This window comes from Anabas testudineus, chromosome 6 (genome assembly GCF_900324465.2).
Source record: "Anabas testudineus chromosome 6, fAnaTes1.2, whole genome shotgun sequence".
Classification (NCBI taxonomy): Eukaryota; Metazoa; Chordata; class Actinopteri; order Anabantiformes; family Anabantidae; genus Anabas; species Anabas testudineus.
The window spans coordinates 8768865-8787549 of NC_046615.1; the positions used below are offsets into that span (position 1 = coordinate 8768865).

General features: G+C 40.9%; 1 protein-coding gene across 1 annotated transcript in view; it reads left to right on the top strand.

Moving 5' to 3' along the window:
• Positions 1–18685, top strand: part of b4galnt4a (beta-1,4-N-acetyl-galactosaminyl transferase 4a) — a 114939-nt gene that overhangs the window by 86203 nt on the left and 10051 nt on the right. The window contains exon 8 of the mRNA XM_026364709.1: positions 7580–7658. Within this exon, the coding sequence (XP_026220494.1) occupies positions 7580–7658 (79 nt within the window). The remainder of the gene's footprint in view (positions 1–7579; positions 7659–18685) is intronic.

An 18685-nucleotide genomic window follows, 5' to 3' on the forward strand; every position in this document is an offset into this window, starting at 1 on the left:
CTCCTCCTATCCAACTCAGTAAGCTGCATAAAGACAATTACATTTGAGGATTTGAGCATAAAACCTCCTGCAGCACAAATGAAGCTTTTCTTTCAATGCCAGTTCATCTCTTCTGTTTATCTTGGGCGTATTCCGTTTTCTGTGTTGCATGAATGATGCCAGTCCTAAGTGGCAAATAAAATAGATGGAATAGACAGGAAAGTGGAATCACTACACCTGTTAGGGAGATCTGGTAGTCATCCACACCACCTGGCTATGGCCACCTGGAGGTAATGACTCACAGTGTTTAGTGTGTGTGTGTGTGTGTGTGTGTGTGTGTGTGTGTCTTATATATAGAGGGCAAATAGTTTTGCATGTGCTCTAACTCTGAAGTTTGCTGAATGAAGCTCGAAGATGGAGAGCATGAAACGTTTATTAAATATTCAAGTATTGGGTATAAAAGGAACATCCAATGAAGGCTCAGTCTTTGAAAGCAAATATAGGTCATGTACTTTGAGGCAAACTTTCAGAGAAATTTGTCAGTTAGTTCAAAAACAATATTTCTCAACACGAGATTGCAAAGAATTTAGATGTTTGCATATGTATGAAGGCACTGACATGGAGGTGTATATTGTCATTTTAGAGAGCCATATGCTGCCATCAAGGCAACGTCTTTTCCTGAGAGGTTTGTGAATATTAATGAAAAGGTGATGTAACACAGTGGTTCTTTTTTCCACCTGATTGTGTTGCAAGTATCAAACTCTAAATTTGCTCTAAGTTAGTCAGTTTTCTTTTTACTTGTGTCAGATGCAGTAAATGCAGGTTTAACAAATCACATTCTCATTTTCTAGAAATGGGATTTGTAATAAAGAAGGCTGAAATAATAAGAGATTGAGTGATTATTTGAGTGTCAGAAAATCAATGACAAATTATGTATTTTTGAAAAAGGTGCAATTTTAAGATACTACCTTTGTCTCCCTCTATGATTGGCCATATTGTGTTATTGACGCACATTTTGATGTCTAAACATCCATCCATTCTTTACCACTTTACAACCACTTTTTATGTTAAGAGTCGCAGGGTAGCTGGAGCCAATCCCAAGGGTTTGTCTCTGACACATAGAGAGAGACAATACTCACAATCACACCTATGGGCAATTTAGAGTCACCAGTTAAGCTACCTTGTGTTTGGACTGTGGGAGGAACCCAGAGTACCTGTAGAAAACCCACACAGACACAGGGACAACAAACTAACTCCACACAGACAGACGCCTGGCTGTTCAGGTCTTTCTAGCTGTGTGGCAACAGTACTAACCAATACATGACTACGCCCAAACAACTAATTTGAGAGAAAAAAAACAGGCCTAAAATGTCCAAAATGAACTGAAGAAATACCACAAAAGTTTCTTTAACTTTAATAAAAATAATACTGTCTCTTTGTGTCCACCTCTACTTCCACCTGTAAACTGATAGTTTGTCGGTACCTACTCCTACTAGGTGCTGTCAGAACTGCTTGACAGGTGACAGTGAAGTAGTCAGATGAGGAACCCAGATAACCCTGTCAACACCATCTCCGCTCTCTGACACAGCTACAGAGCCTCAGGCTGTGTAGACAACATTGGAGAGATTGACATTTGCTAAAAATCTATAAACTGAGCTGTGCTGAGTTACATACCGAACTAGTCTGATGCCTCGCCTGACGTCAAGCGTCTCAGAACCTTCTGAACAGCTCAGACAGGGATGTGACAGTCACTTGAAGATGAGAGAGAATATTGTTTTGAAAGATATCGGAAACTAATGAGCACTGGCACTGACTCCTGCCAGCATAGTGAGAATAAGGTTGTAGTTTAAAAAAAAAAACGCTATAAGGCAGAAAAGTGAAAGTCAGTGAAACAGTGTTAAGAGTTAACTGGGTTTGCAGTTTCCAAACATGAGGGTTTAGTGTGTCTATTTTTTCATCTTCAGGTGGGATCACTGAAATTAAAAATGGCTGCTGCCGACCTTTGACAGTGGCGTGGTGAGGAGGAAAGGCACAACCTGATTCCAAGGTTATCCGTGATGCCGAAGCTGGCATTTTAAAGTAGCAGCTTTCACTTCACAAACTGCATCAAATGACATTTACGCTCAATCCTCCACTGACATGTCGGAGGTGACGTGTGTTTTTCGTGCATGCACATGAAAGTTTATGCCATCTTACTTCGTACATCTTGTTTTTTCCTCTCTTAACTTTCTCATTTTCAACCTTTTTTTTAATCTTCTTTTCCTTTTTTATTTTAATACTTCACCGCAAACGCTCCTATTTGTTTTCTGTACACATGACTTAACAGAAAGCCTCCAAAGGCCAATAATAGTTGGAAGCAGAGAGTTAACTGTGCTTCTCTCACCAACAATAAGGGAAACCTAGTGGAGAATGACCAGTTATTTTACTATGGGATCTCTCAGTATCTATAATTGAATCATTTAAGTACCGTGGGCTATTAGCTGGCGAGGTGACTCAAGCATGTAGAGAGAGGAAAGTATAGTACTTGTGCTCATGACATCACAGGAATACTGATTTAGTGTGGAGAGGATCTGGATATTACACCTGCTCTATGGCAACACCTCATTACAGTATATATATGTTTTCACTTATATGTGAGTGTGTGTCTCTGTGTTTGTGTCTTTATGCACATTTCAGTGATTGTGTTTGAGAGTGAATACCAGCATTAACGCTAACCTCTGTCTATTCAGTGTAATTGGTGGATACAGCGCAGCAGTTGAATTAGAACGAAGCTGTTTGCCAGGGAGCTGCGATGACGTCCCTGTCCTGCTTCCTTCCCTCAGGCCTTCACTCTGCCATCTGTTTCTGTGAGTGATGGGAGGCTGCTGAGACACATATCTATGCCTGAGTGTGTCTGTATGTTGATGTGCGCGGTGGCTTACGTTTAATCGGAGTATCTTTGGGTTGTTGGTGTATATCTCGTCAGCTGTGACAAGACTGTGGTAGCAGACAGTCTTATAATGCACCAGGACCAAAGCGTAGCACAGGACTGCTTCTGGCCAAACATGATTAGAAACAGTAATGATCGCAGAGAGTCAGTCCAGACTGAGGAGGCACAGAAATTACAGTGGATTCTGATCTGTTGGAGAGCTATTTGGAGAAGGACTTAGTAAATATCCAAAATGTATCTGCATATCAGGAGAAGAAATCAATAGTTAAGGTACACATGCAAAAAATATTTAACATTCATATGAGTTTCTTCTTTCTTTCTTTTCACCGTGCCTTCAAGGAACTTAATATTTGCTTTATTATTTCTTGGAATTTGTTGACAGTGATCATGTATCACCTTCCTCTTTTAACATATAGTCATGCCCCTCTGCTTTTCCACCTGTACACAAATCCTCAGTACTAAGTTGTAAATATTGCTTGACCTTGACAGAATGTCCTAATTGTACATGCACTTTGCTGTGATAAAATATTCTGCATATGAGTGTAGTACAAAACCACAAACCCTGAGGGTATACTTTTTTCTCACATGTCCAGCGAGTGAGCAGAAGGAGTACTAACACAAACCCAAAGTGAGAAAAGGGTGAAACGGAGGCGTGCAGAAGGAAAACAGCATTGAAGCTAGTGATGCTATAAGGCTTCATTAGATAATTATATATGGGAGAATTGGACGTAGATAGAGGGAGTGTGTGAGAAGCGCTGGAGAGACAGGATAGACAAGATATGGGAGAAGAGAGGGGGAAGGAGCGGGGGATGAGGGAGGAAAGATGGGGGGTGAAGCAGAGGGAGGGGATGGAAGAAAGAGGATTTATTGAAGCTGCAGGGAAGAGCAGCGTGATAGCTCTGTGATGGATTAGAGGAATGCATGAGGAATGGAGTGAAGTGGGGGTGAGAGTGTGAGGGGAGAAATGTGAAGTTTGTGCGTCCCTTTGGGGCAGTTAAATAGTGGTATCATTAATGTAGTTGAGAGGAGAGTACTCACCAAGCACTGTCTTTTCTTTTATATAAAGGCCACCTGTGGGTATTAGAGAGGGAGGAATCATGCAAGAGAGGGTGACGGTCAGATAGCAGAAACGAGAAACGAGAAACTGAGTTGGGAAAAGAGAGGAGATGGAAAAGTTGAATCAGGAAATTGGTTAAGCCAGCAGGCAGATTGGAGAGGAGACGAGTGTGATGAGGGAAGAATAAGACTGGTGTTTACCAAAGGCAGAAAGCATACTGTCTGCATTTCACTAAAGTTCTCCCTCGCTGCAAATCAGGTTAGTATTACTCCGGCTGTGCTCGGGTGTATGAATATCTCAATCTGTCTGTCAGTATTCCATCGTTTTGTGTATTTCTTTAGACGAAAGTCCAACAGGTTTCTTTGAGCTGCTTGTGAAAACAGTCTGTCTCTCAGCAGGAACAAACCCCTCTCTATATGTGTCATGCCAAATAAATATTTCATACTTCATCATCTAGCAGACTTTGGGCAGCGTTGATACTCTGAATATTGTTTGGCTCCAACAGTATCATCTTGTGTTATCCAGCCCAGTGAAGCTCCTTTGTCTGTCTCTATCCGTTCAGCCCAATGAAGGGAAACTGGAAACAAAGACTCTAATTAGTCAGGCAATTAGACTCTTGTTTTGTGTCCTCTACTCATCCTCTGAGTCACACACTAATAGCTATTCTTTCCTCTTCCATTTCTCATTTGCCCTTCACTCTTGTCTTTTATGTTTTTTTCCTTCCTTCTGGCATAGTGTTCTATGTGAAATCATGTCTTAGTGATATTCACTGTAATGCATTTTTCCTTTCGAGATACAGAAAGCATTTATAATTCCCTTTCTGTTTCTGCTGTTCATTTGCTATTTATCGCTCCTCCTTCATCTTTTTTTTTTTTCCCGTCTCTCTGTCTCTTCATCTCTTTCAACCGGAGCCCGCCTCGTCATCCATCACAGGAAGACTGGTGTGACCAGGCACACACGCACAGACTCATGCGAGTGTAAGACAACTCTGTCCCTCCTACTCTGTGCTCCTTTGTTTGCCGCTCTTTTTCTCCATTATCCTCTTTAGAGATTAATATTTAAGAACTTTGGACCAAGAAATCTCATATTTCTCAATGTCGCATTCTCTTCCCACAACACAGCTTTTTCTTCCTGTCTCTCATCAACATGTTCATCCGTATGTGTATTTGGAGCAGTCATGATTAATCAGCATCCTTGAATTCAAAACAAAAACAAGGAAATGCTCATAGCATACAACTGCAGACAGTGGCTCCTAAGGGACACCTTAACACTTATTGAATTACAAACTAAATGACTTCAGTACATGATAAAGGAAATAGCTGAACCAAAAATAGAAAAGTACACTATGTGAACAGTACTTAATACTCTGCTCTATTCATCTGTTTGTCTGTCTCTGTGTGGTATGATCCTTTTGTTTGTCTCAATCTCACTCTGCTATGTTGATTGTGTGAGTGCGTATTGTCTTATCTGGTATCTTATACCAGGTAAACAGGTCTGTTTCGGCTGAGCTGCCAGTCTGTCACCACCCAAGATCACGGTATTTGAGTATGTTTTAGAATTTATGAGAGCGACATGGGGCCCGAAGAAAATAGATCAACAGATCAGCTCGAATGTTGACAGCCAGTGGTATGTTGAGAGTGCGCGTATCTGTACGATTGTTATTCCACTTGTGTGCAGCGCTCTGTGTTTCTTGTTGTGTATCTGCCTGGCTCAGAAACACTGCGGCGGCAGACTTCCTGCTCTCATCTCAGATGTTAGATCATCTCCCAGATGGAGTCAGATCAATCTAAGAATGGTCAGGAAATATACTAATATGCCCTAAAGCAATCCACCGTCCTCTACTGAGGGACAGAAACTCAATAAGCTAAAACCACCAAAAATATCTGTTTCATTTGAGGATGTTAAAAGAAAGATGTGCCGTGTCAACAAAATTTAATTTGGGAAAATCGGGGCAGCGTAATTCAGTTGCCTTTTCTGAAAACATTTTCTGATACATATTCTTCATTATAGATGCCATTTCGGCCACTCTTCTCCACTTTAGATGGTTCTGATTGCTCAACGTCTCCCCATATTCATCATATTCTTTAAGGTTTCATCTGCTCTAACCCGATCTAATGAGTGGTTTGACTGTGTTTTGTCTGAGGTGAATGTAGAGGGAGATATTCTGTCTGATTTCAAGTACAGCTCTGTTCTTCGTATGGGGTTAGGGATGGCGTTATGCTCGAATCATGTGGGAAAGGGCAAGCGGAGTGCCAGCAGCTGAAAGTAGCACTTTTCACTTGAAGTTCGCTGAGTGCCTTTTCAGCTGCTGCACAGAGAGATGTTGCCTATTCATGAGAGAGTGACCTTAGCGCACTGTCACTGCTCTCCTGCACCTGCAGTGATTTATTGGTTACAGAACGCTGGGCAGCAGGATGATGTGGCTGCGTTTTTGCACAGGGCAACACGTGACCACCCCCCTTTAGCCTTTGTCCTTCCCTTTCAACCAGGTCAACCACATCAGGAATGAAAACACGCCCATACACAAAATAAGTCTAACCTGTAAGTTGACTTGACTGTGGGATTTGTTCTCAATAATTTTCATAATCTTCAAGTTTTTCTCCTTTTCTTTTTGTTTTACACTGTTTCCCACACTAAGCTGTGGGAGCATAGTTTCATTTCATTATTGCATATAGTCCTTATCTGTGGAACCTGTTTTTGATTCATAACATTTCACCATAGATGATGAGCTTGCGTTTCTTTCACGAGACAAACAGGGGACAGACGGGAGAAAGGGAAAACATCACAGAGCAAAAAACCAAAACAAAAAAACAGAAACAAAGACAGAAATTAATTAGAAATACAGCACATGAATACGGAGCAGCCAAATGACTCCAAAGTTCGTAAGAGCAAATATTCACAAATTACCAGACTGCAGCAAACACAGTTAACATGATCATATTTATGGGAATTGGATTTTCCTACACTACTATTTCATCCATATAATACTTATTTTTTTATGCACATTATCCACAGTGCATTAACAAGCTCTGTGTTAATGCACTGTGGATGTGTACTCTACATATATATACACACAAATATGCTGGAATTCACTGTCCAACAATATGTGTGCGTGTGTGTGTGTGTGTGTGTTGTAAAAGTTAATGATGTGTGTAGCAGTGCTCGGGTGTCTCTTATTCAGCAGCAGATGCTGGCCTATTATGCGAGATGTGTTTTTGATATGAATAAAGCATTGTCGCTTTCTGTGTGTGTTTCATCAGTGTAAGGAGAAACAGACCCAGTAAAACTTTATGTGAGCGTTTTATTCAGTCTAAACCGGAGTTCCAGAAAAATACTGAGGCCTGGGTAAATGTAAAATGTTGATTTATATGGTGCATTGATTTTTCTCCTCACAATCTGGGGTGGAATGTTTTATGCAGGACCTGTGGCTGCTAATATCCGGGCTCACCGCCTTGTCTTTTGCCTTCCTCCACACAGCGACTGTCATTTGTGTGTTTTAAAAAAAGTGGGTCTGTAAGAAAGATCCTAGAGTGGACGGAGCCGCAGTGGCTTCTGATGTCATCAACATAAAATATCTACTGTAATAATAGTACTCTCTCTGTATTCCCCCTCAGCCTGATCTCTTCCAGAAGATACTACTTTGAGATCCTCCACAAGCAGGATGACAAAGGCTCGGATCACGTGGAGGTTGGGGTAAGTGGATTCACAGAAACACCCTCTATTTTGTCTCCCTGTCTACGTCTCTGTCGTTCCAGTCATTTCATTTACCTTCACCTCGCTGACTCTCGGCAAATGAAAGAGCTTTCACCTGTCTTGAGAAAGCTTTCAACCTCTGGCAGGACAATTTGTATTTAGTTTCTACTTGTACCGAGTGTTCAACACTGTCACAGCAGTGGCTGAGGAGTTGAGAAATGAAAGGAAGCGTTTGAAGTGGAGAGCTCTCCTTTCCCTCCATCTTCCATGAGCTCATCTGGCCACAACTGTATGCAATAAATGCCCTCTTTGTTATGTCCTTGGTTTAAGTGTAGAGCATCAACTCAATTAAATTCTCACAGCTATTTTACCTCCATGTCTCCACCTGCCTTCAGTCACCCCCTCCACTTCTCATTCATCTCGCTCTTTATCGCTGTTCTACGTTTCTTCTTCCATTTTCTCTCCCGTTTGCTCCTCTGCACCATTTCTCTCCCAGTAGTGGTGTTCTGCACCTCAGGCAAAAGCTCTGAGATGTGTGGAGCTTAATTTTGAGATGAAGTTTAAAACGAGACCTCACACGCCTAGCGTGAGCTTTTGAGTGGGAGGGCAGATGATAAAAGGAAATCACTGGTGTGTGCATAGAGTGACTCTCCTAACAAGCCCCGGGTTATCGTCGTCATCGTGACCATCAGCAGCAGCAGTGTTGCTGGAGTTAGTTTCTACTTTCACAGAACTCCATTGTATTTTTCTTCCCTTTAGGTTAATGAATTTATACTTATTTCTTATGTTGTTGCCCTTGAAGTGGTCTGAGTGCTTCTGGGTACCTTCCTCTAGCTTCAGTCATTTCAGAAAGTAATCCCTTCAGACCCCTTCAGTTTTTACACATTGTATTGTGTTATACTTTTATATTTTAAATGAATAAAATAGAAAATAGTTAAACGGAATAACTCACTTTTAGCTAGAGTAGTACCACCAGGCACTGTTTGTCACCTGCTGATACCCTCACCATGGTGAAACATAGTGGATGTGCACTTTAGGAGTTCTTCTTAATAGAGAGGATGCCAGGGAGACAGGTCAGAGTTGAGGAAAGAATGAAGTGCCTAAGTGCATCTGAGCTGAGACTACGGTTACAGTTAACCTCTCAGCACAACAATGATCCAAAACATACAGAGAAGACTGTGCTGAACTGGCTTTAGGACAGGTTTTTCTTGATGACTGTCCTCGAGTGGCCCGTCCAAAGCCCAGCCTTAAACATCTGTGGTGAGACCTGAAGATGGCAGTTCACAGACGCTTCAGTGTGACAGAGCTTGAGAGGATCTGCCAGGAGGAATAGGATAAACTGCCCAAATCCAGAAGTGCAAAGCCTGCAAAAAAAAACTCAAAGCTGTAGCTGCTGCCAGAGTTGCTTCAACAAAGTGCTGAATTGAGGGTCTGAATACTTTTGTCACATTTCAGTTTTTTTGATTTGATTTGAAGATACAAAATTCTACATTTCTCCTGTTAATCATTATGTGTTATTTAGTGTAGAATAAAGTTTGCAATTGTATACAACAAAATGATAACAAAAATGTTCCTGGGTCATTACAGACTTTACACTGCTTTACAGTATATAGCAGAAATGTTAAATACTGTTCAGCCATATTTTTGTGTTTTTCACCACTTCTTAACCATGACATTTATCATCAGCCTTCAGTCTGTTGTGTTCAGTTCAGATCAAAAGAGGATTGACAGTGTGACGTGGGAGCGTCACGCTGAAATAAATAGCTCTGTGATACCAGGAGGATCACATGTAAAGTTGTTGACAAAACCACATGTGGGCGTCGGACTCTGTGCGTTTGTATGTACAGTATTAGAAAGGAAGGCATGCAGCTACTTTACAACCATGCCACACTGATACTACGGCCTGTAGTCTATTTTTAATATTAATTAATTAGCAAAGTCAGTTAAAACTACTCTTTACAGTGTTTTCTCTTGAGACTCTCTATATCTCGCAGGAGGAATGACATGTCCTGTTGGTGGCAGGTCTCTCAAAAGCTGTTAAGTATCTAACTTGTTGTTGTTGATGTGGGTGTGTTATGAATATTCTGCTGATGATGTGCAAGTGTTAGGAATAAATTATAGCCTGTGACGGTCACATCTCAGTGGCAAACAAATATGTTCCCCCTTCATTTGGAGAGATACGACAAACACAGTTAGAGGCTGAGATATAATGCAATAAAATGCTGATTGGAGGGATGTGGGGAAAGATGTGAACCTCTCCAAGTGTTTAGCTTTGTTCAGACAACAATTAGGACTTAGACAACAATTTTAATGATTGGTGAGTGGTGAAAATGTGTCTCTCTTTATTATAAACCATGGTGCTCTATTATGTTCTTGTGTAAACTTTATAAAGTTGCATGGCAAATGGTCACCTACAGTATATACACAAGTACAGAGCAACATTAGTTTATCTTTTCTGGTTTAATAGCTGTTGAATGTGCCACTTTGTTTGCTCTTTTGTGCTGAACAGGTAGCACGCATTGGGTTCACTGGAGCATCTTGAATGTATTAAATATATTAGACTTCCTGGATCATATTTCATCTTCTCACTAATATCTGTTGAAGACCTATTTTTTAAGCGACGCCTCTTAAAGCTGTAGCTCAATTGATCACCGTGTGGCACATCACGTCCCATTTCAAAAAGCTCAATAAATTAAACCAAAGAACATGCTCTGCTAATTGGAGCTCCTTTAGACTAAGGACACTGCTGCCAAAAAGGAGAATGATAGGAATGGGCCATGAGTATGGAGAAGGCTATATGCAGGGTGTACACTTTTATATAAAGTATTCCTTTTTTCTCTACCTGGTATTTCTCATTCAAGTCATCCGCTTCCTAACACAGTTTGCGAGTCATCCAGAAAACTGTTAATGCGATTACGTCTACCAGAGAATCAAGGCCATGTGGAAATCCATCTCTTTCTCTCTTTTGCTCTCTTTCTTCCCCCCCTTAGCCAACTACCCATGAGGCCATCAAAGTGGGGTTTTTTTTACTTGAAGAAACAATTTAATGAAGCATATAAAAGTCATGTAGCAAATCTAGATTGTGTGTGGGAAATGCGTGTATGTGTGAACAGTACGCTGTCTTAGTAAGGCCCCTGTGTGTGATTTAACAGCAGAATACATTTCACACCTTGACAAAAATAGCAGATTTACCATGACCAGCCCACAACAGCATAAGCCCAGGGCTCACATAAATCTGCAGAAAACCCAGGCACTCATTTGTTAAAGAGCAGATAGCGCGTATTCACAGCTCTTTCTTCTGTGTTGTGCGCTAAGCTGTGATTGCATGGTCAAAGGTGGGCTGTTCCTTCGGGAATGTGTTTGTTTAGTAGCGCTAAAGAAACAAGAGGGAGTAAACATCAGATACTAGGCACCTTTTGGCAAGGAAATAAGACACAGAAACTTTGTTCACTCCGCGCTGGCTCCCCTTTCTTTTTCCATCTCGTGGAGGAAACGGGGAGAATGGCTGCAGGAAGGCAGCACGTAACGGCAGCAGAGACAGGAAGAGACAGGTTTGGAAAACGCTGTGCTTTCCCCAAAGGGGATGGAAGCGACTGTACCTGTTTGTATGAGCAGCAGCAAAATGAATGAGGAGATTGTGGAGCTGTTAGGATGAGTAGGCAAAGTAACCAGACCTGCACTCTGACTGAACCCTTCCGCTGGAAACGACGCTCTATCTCAGTGTTTTTCTTCAATTAACTTCAAATAAACTCCCTTTAGAGTGACGACTGCTTTTTCTTTTTTCTTTTTTTTATTGATCGCATGAGCTGAAAAACGATTTAGTGAGCAGAAGGTTCATTAAGTTTCTAAAATGGCATCTGTATTGTGGTCAGTGAGAGACAGGGCCTCTCCACTGGCCTAATGGAAAACGTCTCTTGCCTGCTGTGTGACAGAATGAAGGAAAGTGCCGGTGTGATTGAGAGGAAGAGTGAGTGGGAGCGAGAAGAGAAGAAAGTCGTGGCTTAATTAGTAATGGCAAGTTTATGGAGAGTCAGGGGTGTGAGATTTAAATGCAGGATTTTAATGGCCCTGTTTTATCACTCCTGCCAGGCCAGGTCTGAAACTGCCCTCCAATTAATCCACACACCCATGTATGCACTCATTCTCACACATCTACCCCATCCCTCCAGACACACATAGGCCTCTCAACATCTGCCTTACGCCTTCCCTCCATAATAAAAATCAGTAGTGGCCTGTGCGACCTGGAGCTAGCTGTTAAAGTATATCGTGCATGTATTTATACTTGGAAATAAACGAGGTTCCTCTCCGTTTCTTTATTCTTTGTGTTCTTTACTTTTCAGCTTGTGCCGCCTTTTCTTCAGTTTCTAAATAATGTTTTTCACTTTTATCTATTTTGTCTTCTTCCTTTTCTCTTTATCATTACTATGCACACATTTGCTTTCCCCATGAATTACTTTTATTTTCATTCTGAAACATTTTAGGATCCCAGATTAATTAGAATTCAGCGTTGTGTTTGGTGTTGTCTACAGTCTGTGTGCAGTCTACAGTCGATATGTTTTTGCTTCAATTCTCAGGACACCATATGACCATTTTAGTTTTATTGTGAAATCACATTTCAGATTGCCCCGGTCTTTTAGCAACGTCATTCTCAGAGATGATGTGCAGAATAAGCACCACCGGAACACAAGCATTTACCTGCGCTGTACCTCGCAGGCAATAACCCTTCACTGTCATGGGAACATTTTACTGCCCATATTCTCAGTCTTATTCTTCTTATCCTGTAGAGGATGACACGAACGCCCGGCACTACCTCTTTATGAGGTTGATGAAAAGTGCAAGACACTAATGTATATTCTCAATGGGAATAACTTCTCATAAATAAGAAGATCTCATCGTATAACTAATTATTTTTCTCATTCATGTTGTTGTCATTCTCAAAACCCTCGAAACCAGAACTTGCGTATTATGAGTCCTCAGGGATTTAAAGCCGTTAGCAAAGTTAATCTTCATTTCTCTGTGTGGTTTTTCATGCCAGTACTTTCTCTTGTCATCGTGCAGATTTGATCAGACACATCTCAAAGAGCACCATCCCACACATGACATACTGTTTTAACATTTAAAAGGAAGCTACATACAGTATAACCCCATCAACTGCTCTCACTGTGTCCTTGTCATGTTAACTTTTAAATCCCTCAGTTATCTTTTTTCCTGTTTTACTGAGTACCTCTCTATCTGAGTGAATAAATTGAACATGTATATATTTTGAAAATGTGACTGTTACCAAATATTAATAGCCTAGTATGTAGCACTTTCTGAGTATGTCATACTGACTATCTGATGAGAAATGACCAATTTTCCTCGGCCCGTTAGCTCCAGAGTTTTCATGTTCATTGCACTTTTTGGATGCATAATTCATTCAAGAAGTTTTTGTGCAGTTATACTGAGCGTGAAGTTGTACTTGTGTATTCTGTTCATGTTGTATGTGTCAGATTTACACTTACACTGTTGTATTTTATCATTGCACGTTTGTTTGTTGTTGTTGTTTTCATTTGACTGTATATCATAGTAAAGCATTTTTACATGTTCGGCCAGGTCTGTGCTGTCATGCTCCACTCCTAAACCATTGCTTTTTTCATCTTTGTTTGTATTCAGGTCACGTTTGTTATTTCCTGTGTTGTTGTTTCTTTTTTTACTTTTCTAGTAATCATTACATACACTAAAGTACCAGCATGTCAAAAGTTTCTTATGTGGTTGCAGAGCACACATGAGATTTTAAAAGGTGTGCTAGGACATTTTGTCATAAGCATTTGACTTCATTTGAATCCAGCAAGAGAGTCAGTGTGACAAACGCGTTTCCGCTCGGAGCAAACTGGGCATCGCTGTAGACGCACTAACTACAACGCCCGAGAAATTGCTATAGTTATTGGGCTCATTTGTCTTCGTGAAATGTCTGGTCTGAGAGACTTTAGCTAATGTATAATTCAACATAGAAAATCAAACAGCCCGTCTCTGTATCCACCTCCTCATCTCTCTTTGAGTATTGTTCCTTCGTCTCCGGGCAAGGCATAATATGACATGAAAAATAAGGCACAGTTTTCATGTCACAGTGACAGGGAATGGAGACTGGCATTTATCCTCTAGCATTTAAGTGTTTTCTTCTTTTTAAGTTTTCTTTAGTTGTCAATTTAAATAAGAACAAAATCAGTCTTGAGTTTCATGGTTTTGGTCCCTTGCTGTAGTTTTTGGTTAAGCTTTTATAGGTTAGCTGCTTCTTTCCGCTCTTCTTTGCCGTCTGCATCCTTGTCAACTTTTATTGTACGAGGGTTCTACACCAGTATCGGCAAAGTATCAAAACACCAGCCGTCTTTTGAGTCTTCCATGCTCTGTTGGGGAGGTATGTGTTCAGAGCCTGTCAAGAGTTTCTCCTTGATGCTCTGCTGTCTGGAGCCTGTCAGTGGGCAAAACCATAACACCGCACTACAGACTCTCCTTTAACACCAAAGTTATAATTCACTCTTTGTTTCTCTTCCTACCAAAGCTGTCATAATCTTTCTTGCATATCAGCAAATTGAATTGTTTCTTGTCATTTCTTATTCTTTAAGAAAGAACTATCATTATTTAAAAGCAGGCCCTGAATACTATATCTGAAAGAATATGAATGCTCTTCCACATTGTTGGTGAAGGGTATTACCAGTACAATAAAACATATTTGTTAGTTGGCTGTCTCAGTATTCAGCAGGCTTCATCTGATCTTTCGAACTGCTACATAGTGCTTTTGACAAGGATTAAACTGATACTTCTTGTCAGAAATTAGACATATGGATAAATCTATGCAAAGCTGTCAGTTCGAAGCCTTAAAGCAATTTTGGAATTTGGGAGATTTTTTATCTTGTAAGTATCCTGGAGTCCACTTGCCACAGTCTTTTCCTCTATCTTTCTTGTGCATCGTCTGGCTTCTTTAATTCTTTCCCATCTCCTTATCAGTTCACTCACTACAATTACATCATAACCCTGAATAGATAAGGACACATAAAGATTAATAAACAAGGCTTCTTAGTATTGACCATCCCTGATGTAGCACTTCTCAAAGTCCCCTGTCTCACAACTCAGCTTGGTGAGTGTGGGTGTAGTCTGTATTTTCTTATACTTTCTTGTTGTCAGTAAAGCTCATTAAAATACTAACAACAGAGCCATAATTCCATAATGCATTCTTAAGACTTCCCTCTGTGGAGTCCACCTCTTAATTTCTACAGAAGACGTACATTTATAGACACATTTGAAGGTCACAAGTGGCCAGTATTATTTTTAACAGGCAATTATTTTTACCAAACAATGCTCAAACAGTAGTACATTGTGCATTTACGGGGGTTTATTATCAGCTGCCAATTGATATGCTTTTTGTGCACTTAGTATTTTATTTTAATTGAGCGGCTGGACAGCTTTCTAGGGTTGACTCCAAATAAACTGCAGTAGCCTTCTTCATGGTATGAGGGAACATATCATCCAGTGCAACCATGCAGTTCAATTATATGTTTTATAGCTCTATAAAACAAGCAATATAGCTTCATATCCAGCTTTGGCTACACAGGGAACACTGCAAACTTGTCCTCAGTAGGATAAATTCATTGTCCATTGGGGTCTTCTTACTGGATTTCCTCACAATAACAAATATATTGAACTTATATCCCTCAATCTATCATAGTCCCCAACATTTAAAAGCATTATCCTGCCACTCTAAATGAACATGCAAGCTCATCCAACCTAACCAGTACTCTGTGTATATAAGGGTGAAATAAATAAGCAGAGTGTAGCCTCTGTCTCGTCTTGAATTTCTCCTTCTCTGTTGTTGTCAGACTTGTTAATAACACCTGTTTTGTTCAGCTGTTCACTCTGCCACTGATGTTTCTCCAGTATATGAGTTTGGACCTAAAGCCAGGTGTGTGTGAGTAAGACAGACAAGGAAACAACAAAACACAGAGAAAGCAGGCAGTGAGCTCTGTCCTCCTTTCCTGAATAAATGCGGGGGCTAGACAGCCTTTGCCCAGCTGAAGCCGTCTGATTCCAGCAAGCATCTTTCCTCCTTTATATTCCTGCAGTAGTCACCTTTGTTGCATCTCTGAGATTTAAGTGGTGGCTTTTGACTGGTAAAATGAGACACAAATTACAGTGAGAAAGGTTAGAGGGGCACTGGAAAAAAGTCACTCCCTGAAAGATTCTAGACAGAGGTGTGGGACCAATCAGTGGAAGTATTTATTTTTTGTTATTCTTATTGGACCTCAATTCTGAATTGATTTTACATTAACTGAGAAAGGTCAGATAGTTTCATTATGTCATCACCTTTTATGTGTCAAACTTACGAAACAACTTCATGTCCATAGTGCTTCAGGCTTTGGAGCAGCTGCATGAATTGATGGAAACAAATACAACAACACAGCAGCTCTCAGCTCTCTCAGAAGCAATAAACCCCTGATTGTCGAGGGGTAAACAACATAACCTATGCCTGCATATGTGTGTGTGTGTGTGTGTGTGTGTGTGTGTCACTCCATCAGGTATCAAATCACACACTGTGAGCTGGTGCAACACCCACCTCTGGCCAGCTGACTAAAAACAGTATCAAACCCTTATATGTCACTGGGTGGTCCAGACATGATGAAGCATGATGAAACAGCACTGCTGGCTGCCCGTTGCCATTTTGCTCTGCTATTGGTACTTTTTTATTATTTCCCCTTGGATATTGATTTTCTTTCCTCTCTGTTGAACTTCTGGGGCCAGCGAGCAGGCCGCAGCTTCTTCCTGCTGCTCTCCGTCAACGCTATTTCACAGAAGATGCGCGAAGGGTACACACCCACAATCACACCCACAGGACAAATGCTGCGAGTACGTGAACACATCAGGCGTACGCACAAGTACACACCTGGATACACATCAGGTCAATACATCCCTCAGAGGAATTAATTGGAGAATCTGTTCCCATAAACCTGCGAGTCAGGCGATACGGGTGCGTGGCAGTATTTAAAAGAAGATTTAGTTTTAAAATGTGATACAAGAAGAAAGAGAAGTAGTGCTGTATGTTTGTGTCTCTTGTGCACCTACTGCTGAATGGACCCTTTCTGTTCATGCACATATACAGATGAAAACATTCTGCAAAACACAAGGGTACTGACAGAGCGCACTGTGTTGTTATACAGATCTCCAGAAAAACACTCGAGTAGTTCTTGAACTGTGGAAGTGCAGTGACCTGTTATTTCTGTTTATAAACATGCAGGGTTACTGAGTTTTAGCATAAATCATGAGTTCAGTGATGTATAAATTGACTCTTAGTCAGTCACCTCACTGGTTTCATCGCTCTCAAAGACATGTGGCAGTCACAGTGAAGCATGATGACAACAGCTCAGCAATTGGATTGGATGATGCCGAGCAGCATGAGCTCAACTCACAGAACAAATATGCAGCCAGATGGAGATGGTGTAGGATTTTATTTAACTTGAAAGTTGGCGAAGCTGCTTAAATGTCAACATCAATCGGATGTTATTTCATTTGTTTTTACTCTTATCGTAAATGGTCAAATAAAAAATGACCCAACAGGGCTGTGCGCCGTAATGCATTTTGAGAATAAAGAACTTACTACTGTAAAAAGAAAAGTGGTGACACACAGATAAATGAGTCTGAACAACAGATCCTCAACAACAGATTACTACATTTCTGTAGTGTTACAGTATGTGGGGTCATTTTATAGCAGCCCTTTGCATTTGATTAAAATAAAAGTAAACACAGCAGACACTGTATGCACTAGAGCATGCAGTACAGATGTAACAACAGACAGTGTGTGGCCTGTTGCTCTCGGATGACTGCAGGGATTTAATGAAGTGAAGGATGAGCTTTCCACATATAGTGTCAAGAAACTGGACGATGGCTACTGTTAAAATGAATAAATGCTGACTGATTTACTGACCTTCCTGCTTTACACACAACACTTTCTTTTTTTTTTATACCTAATTAATTGCATAGCATGTCCCTGCACTACTGGCAGGGGAATGATTTCTTAAACTTGTTTATTTACATTATAAGTTTTATTCCAACGTGGCTGTGCATTTGCAGATTGGTTTGCATGTTGGGATACGTTTTGGCTGTGAATAACTGCAAATACCTTGTGTTGAGTGCAAAGGCTTCTCTACAGACTGGATTACTGGTCTGTGGGAGCTTGGACGTTGGAATTGAAGGTAGTCAAGTCATTTTGACATGTCAGAGTAGACAGACATAATTTTCGTTTTTATTTTCAGTTGGGTAAAATGGCACCTTTTAACAAACAGCTCAAATGAGGTGTCTTTACTTTTTTCGCCCGTCCCTTGAGTCGGGCTGTTACGGCCTTCGGATTTGACCTTGTGGAGAATCACCCTCAAATAGCGACACAATGCTGATGTCTTGGGCGGCCTGCTGTGCTGCTCCATGCTGCCGCTCAGCGTGGTGCTGCATTGTGCCCTTGTTTGTTGTTCTTTTACACATATAACACACTTGTGTGGATACGTGTGCTTCTGCATGAATGTGTTAGCATGGGTGTGAAGGAGTGACACAGATCAGAAACGGTTCTATAACAAATGCTAGACTTTGGCTTTTCCATACCATCAGTCATTGCGGTGCTTCTCAGTGCCACAGTTCCTGTGTGTGTGTTTGTGTGTGTATGTTTTTATGTGTGTGTTTGTTTTGCATAGACATGTGGATGCATTTGCATGAGCCTGAGGAGGGTGTTTATTTTGTATTCACAACCCGAGGGTTTGAAAATGACCTGTCTCCTGTGATTATATCCTGGGTAACCAGAAGTGACTTGGTAATTGTGAAATCTATTTAAAAGAATTGTAGCTTGTCTCTCTCTCTTCCTCTCTCTTTATTTCTCCCTCCATCCCACTCACTGTTTTCAGGTCATTACTAGGCCTTCCTTTTTACACCTACTCGTCACAGCCTTATTCCTACGGCTCTGTTCTTGCTCAGTTCACTTTCTATTTTCTCAGGTTTTCTGCTCATTTGCTCAC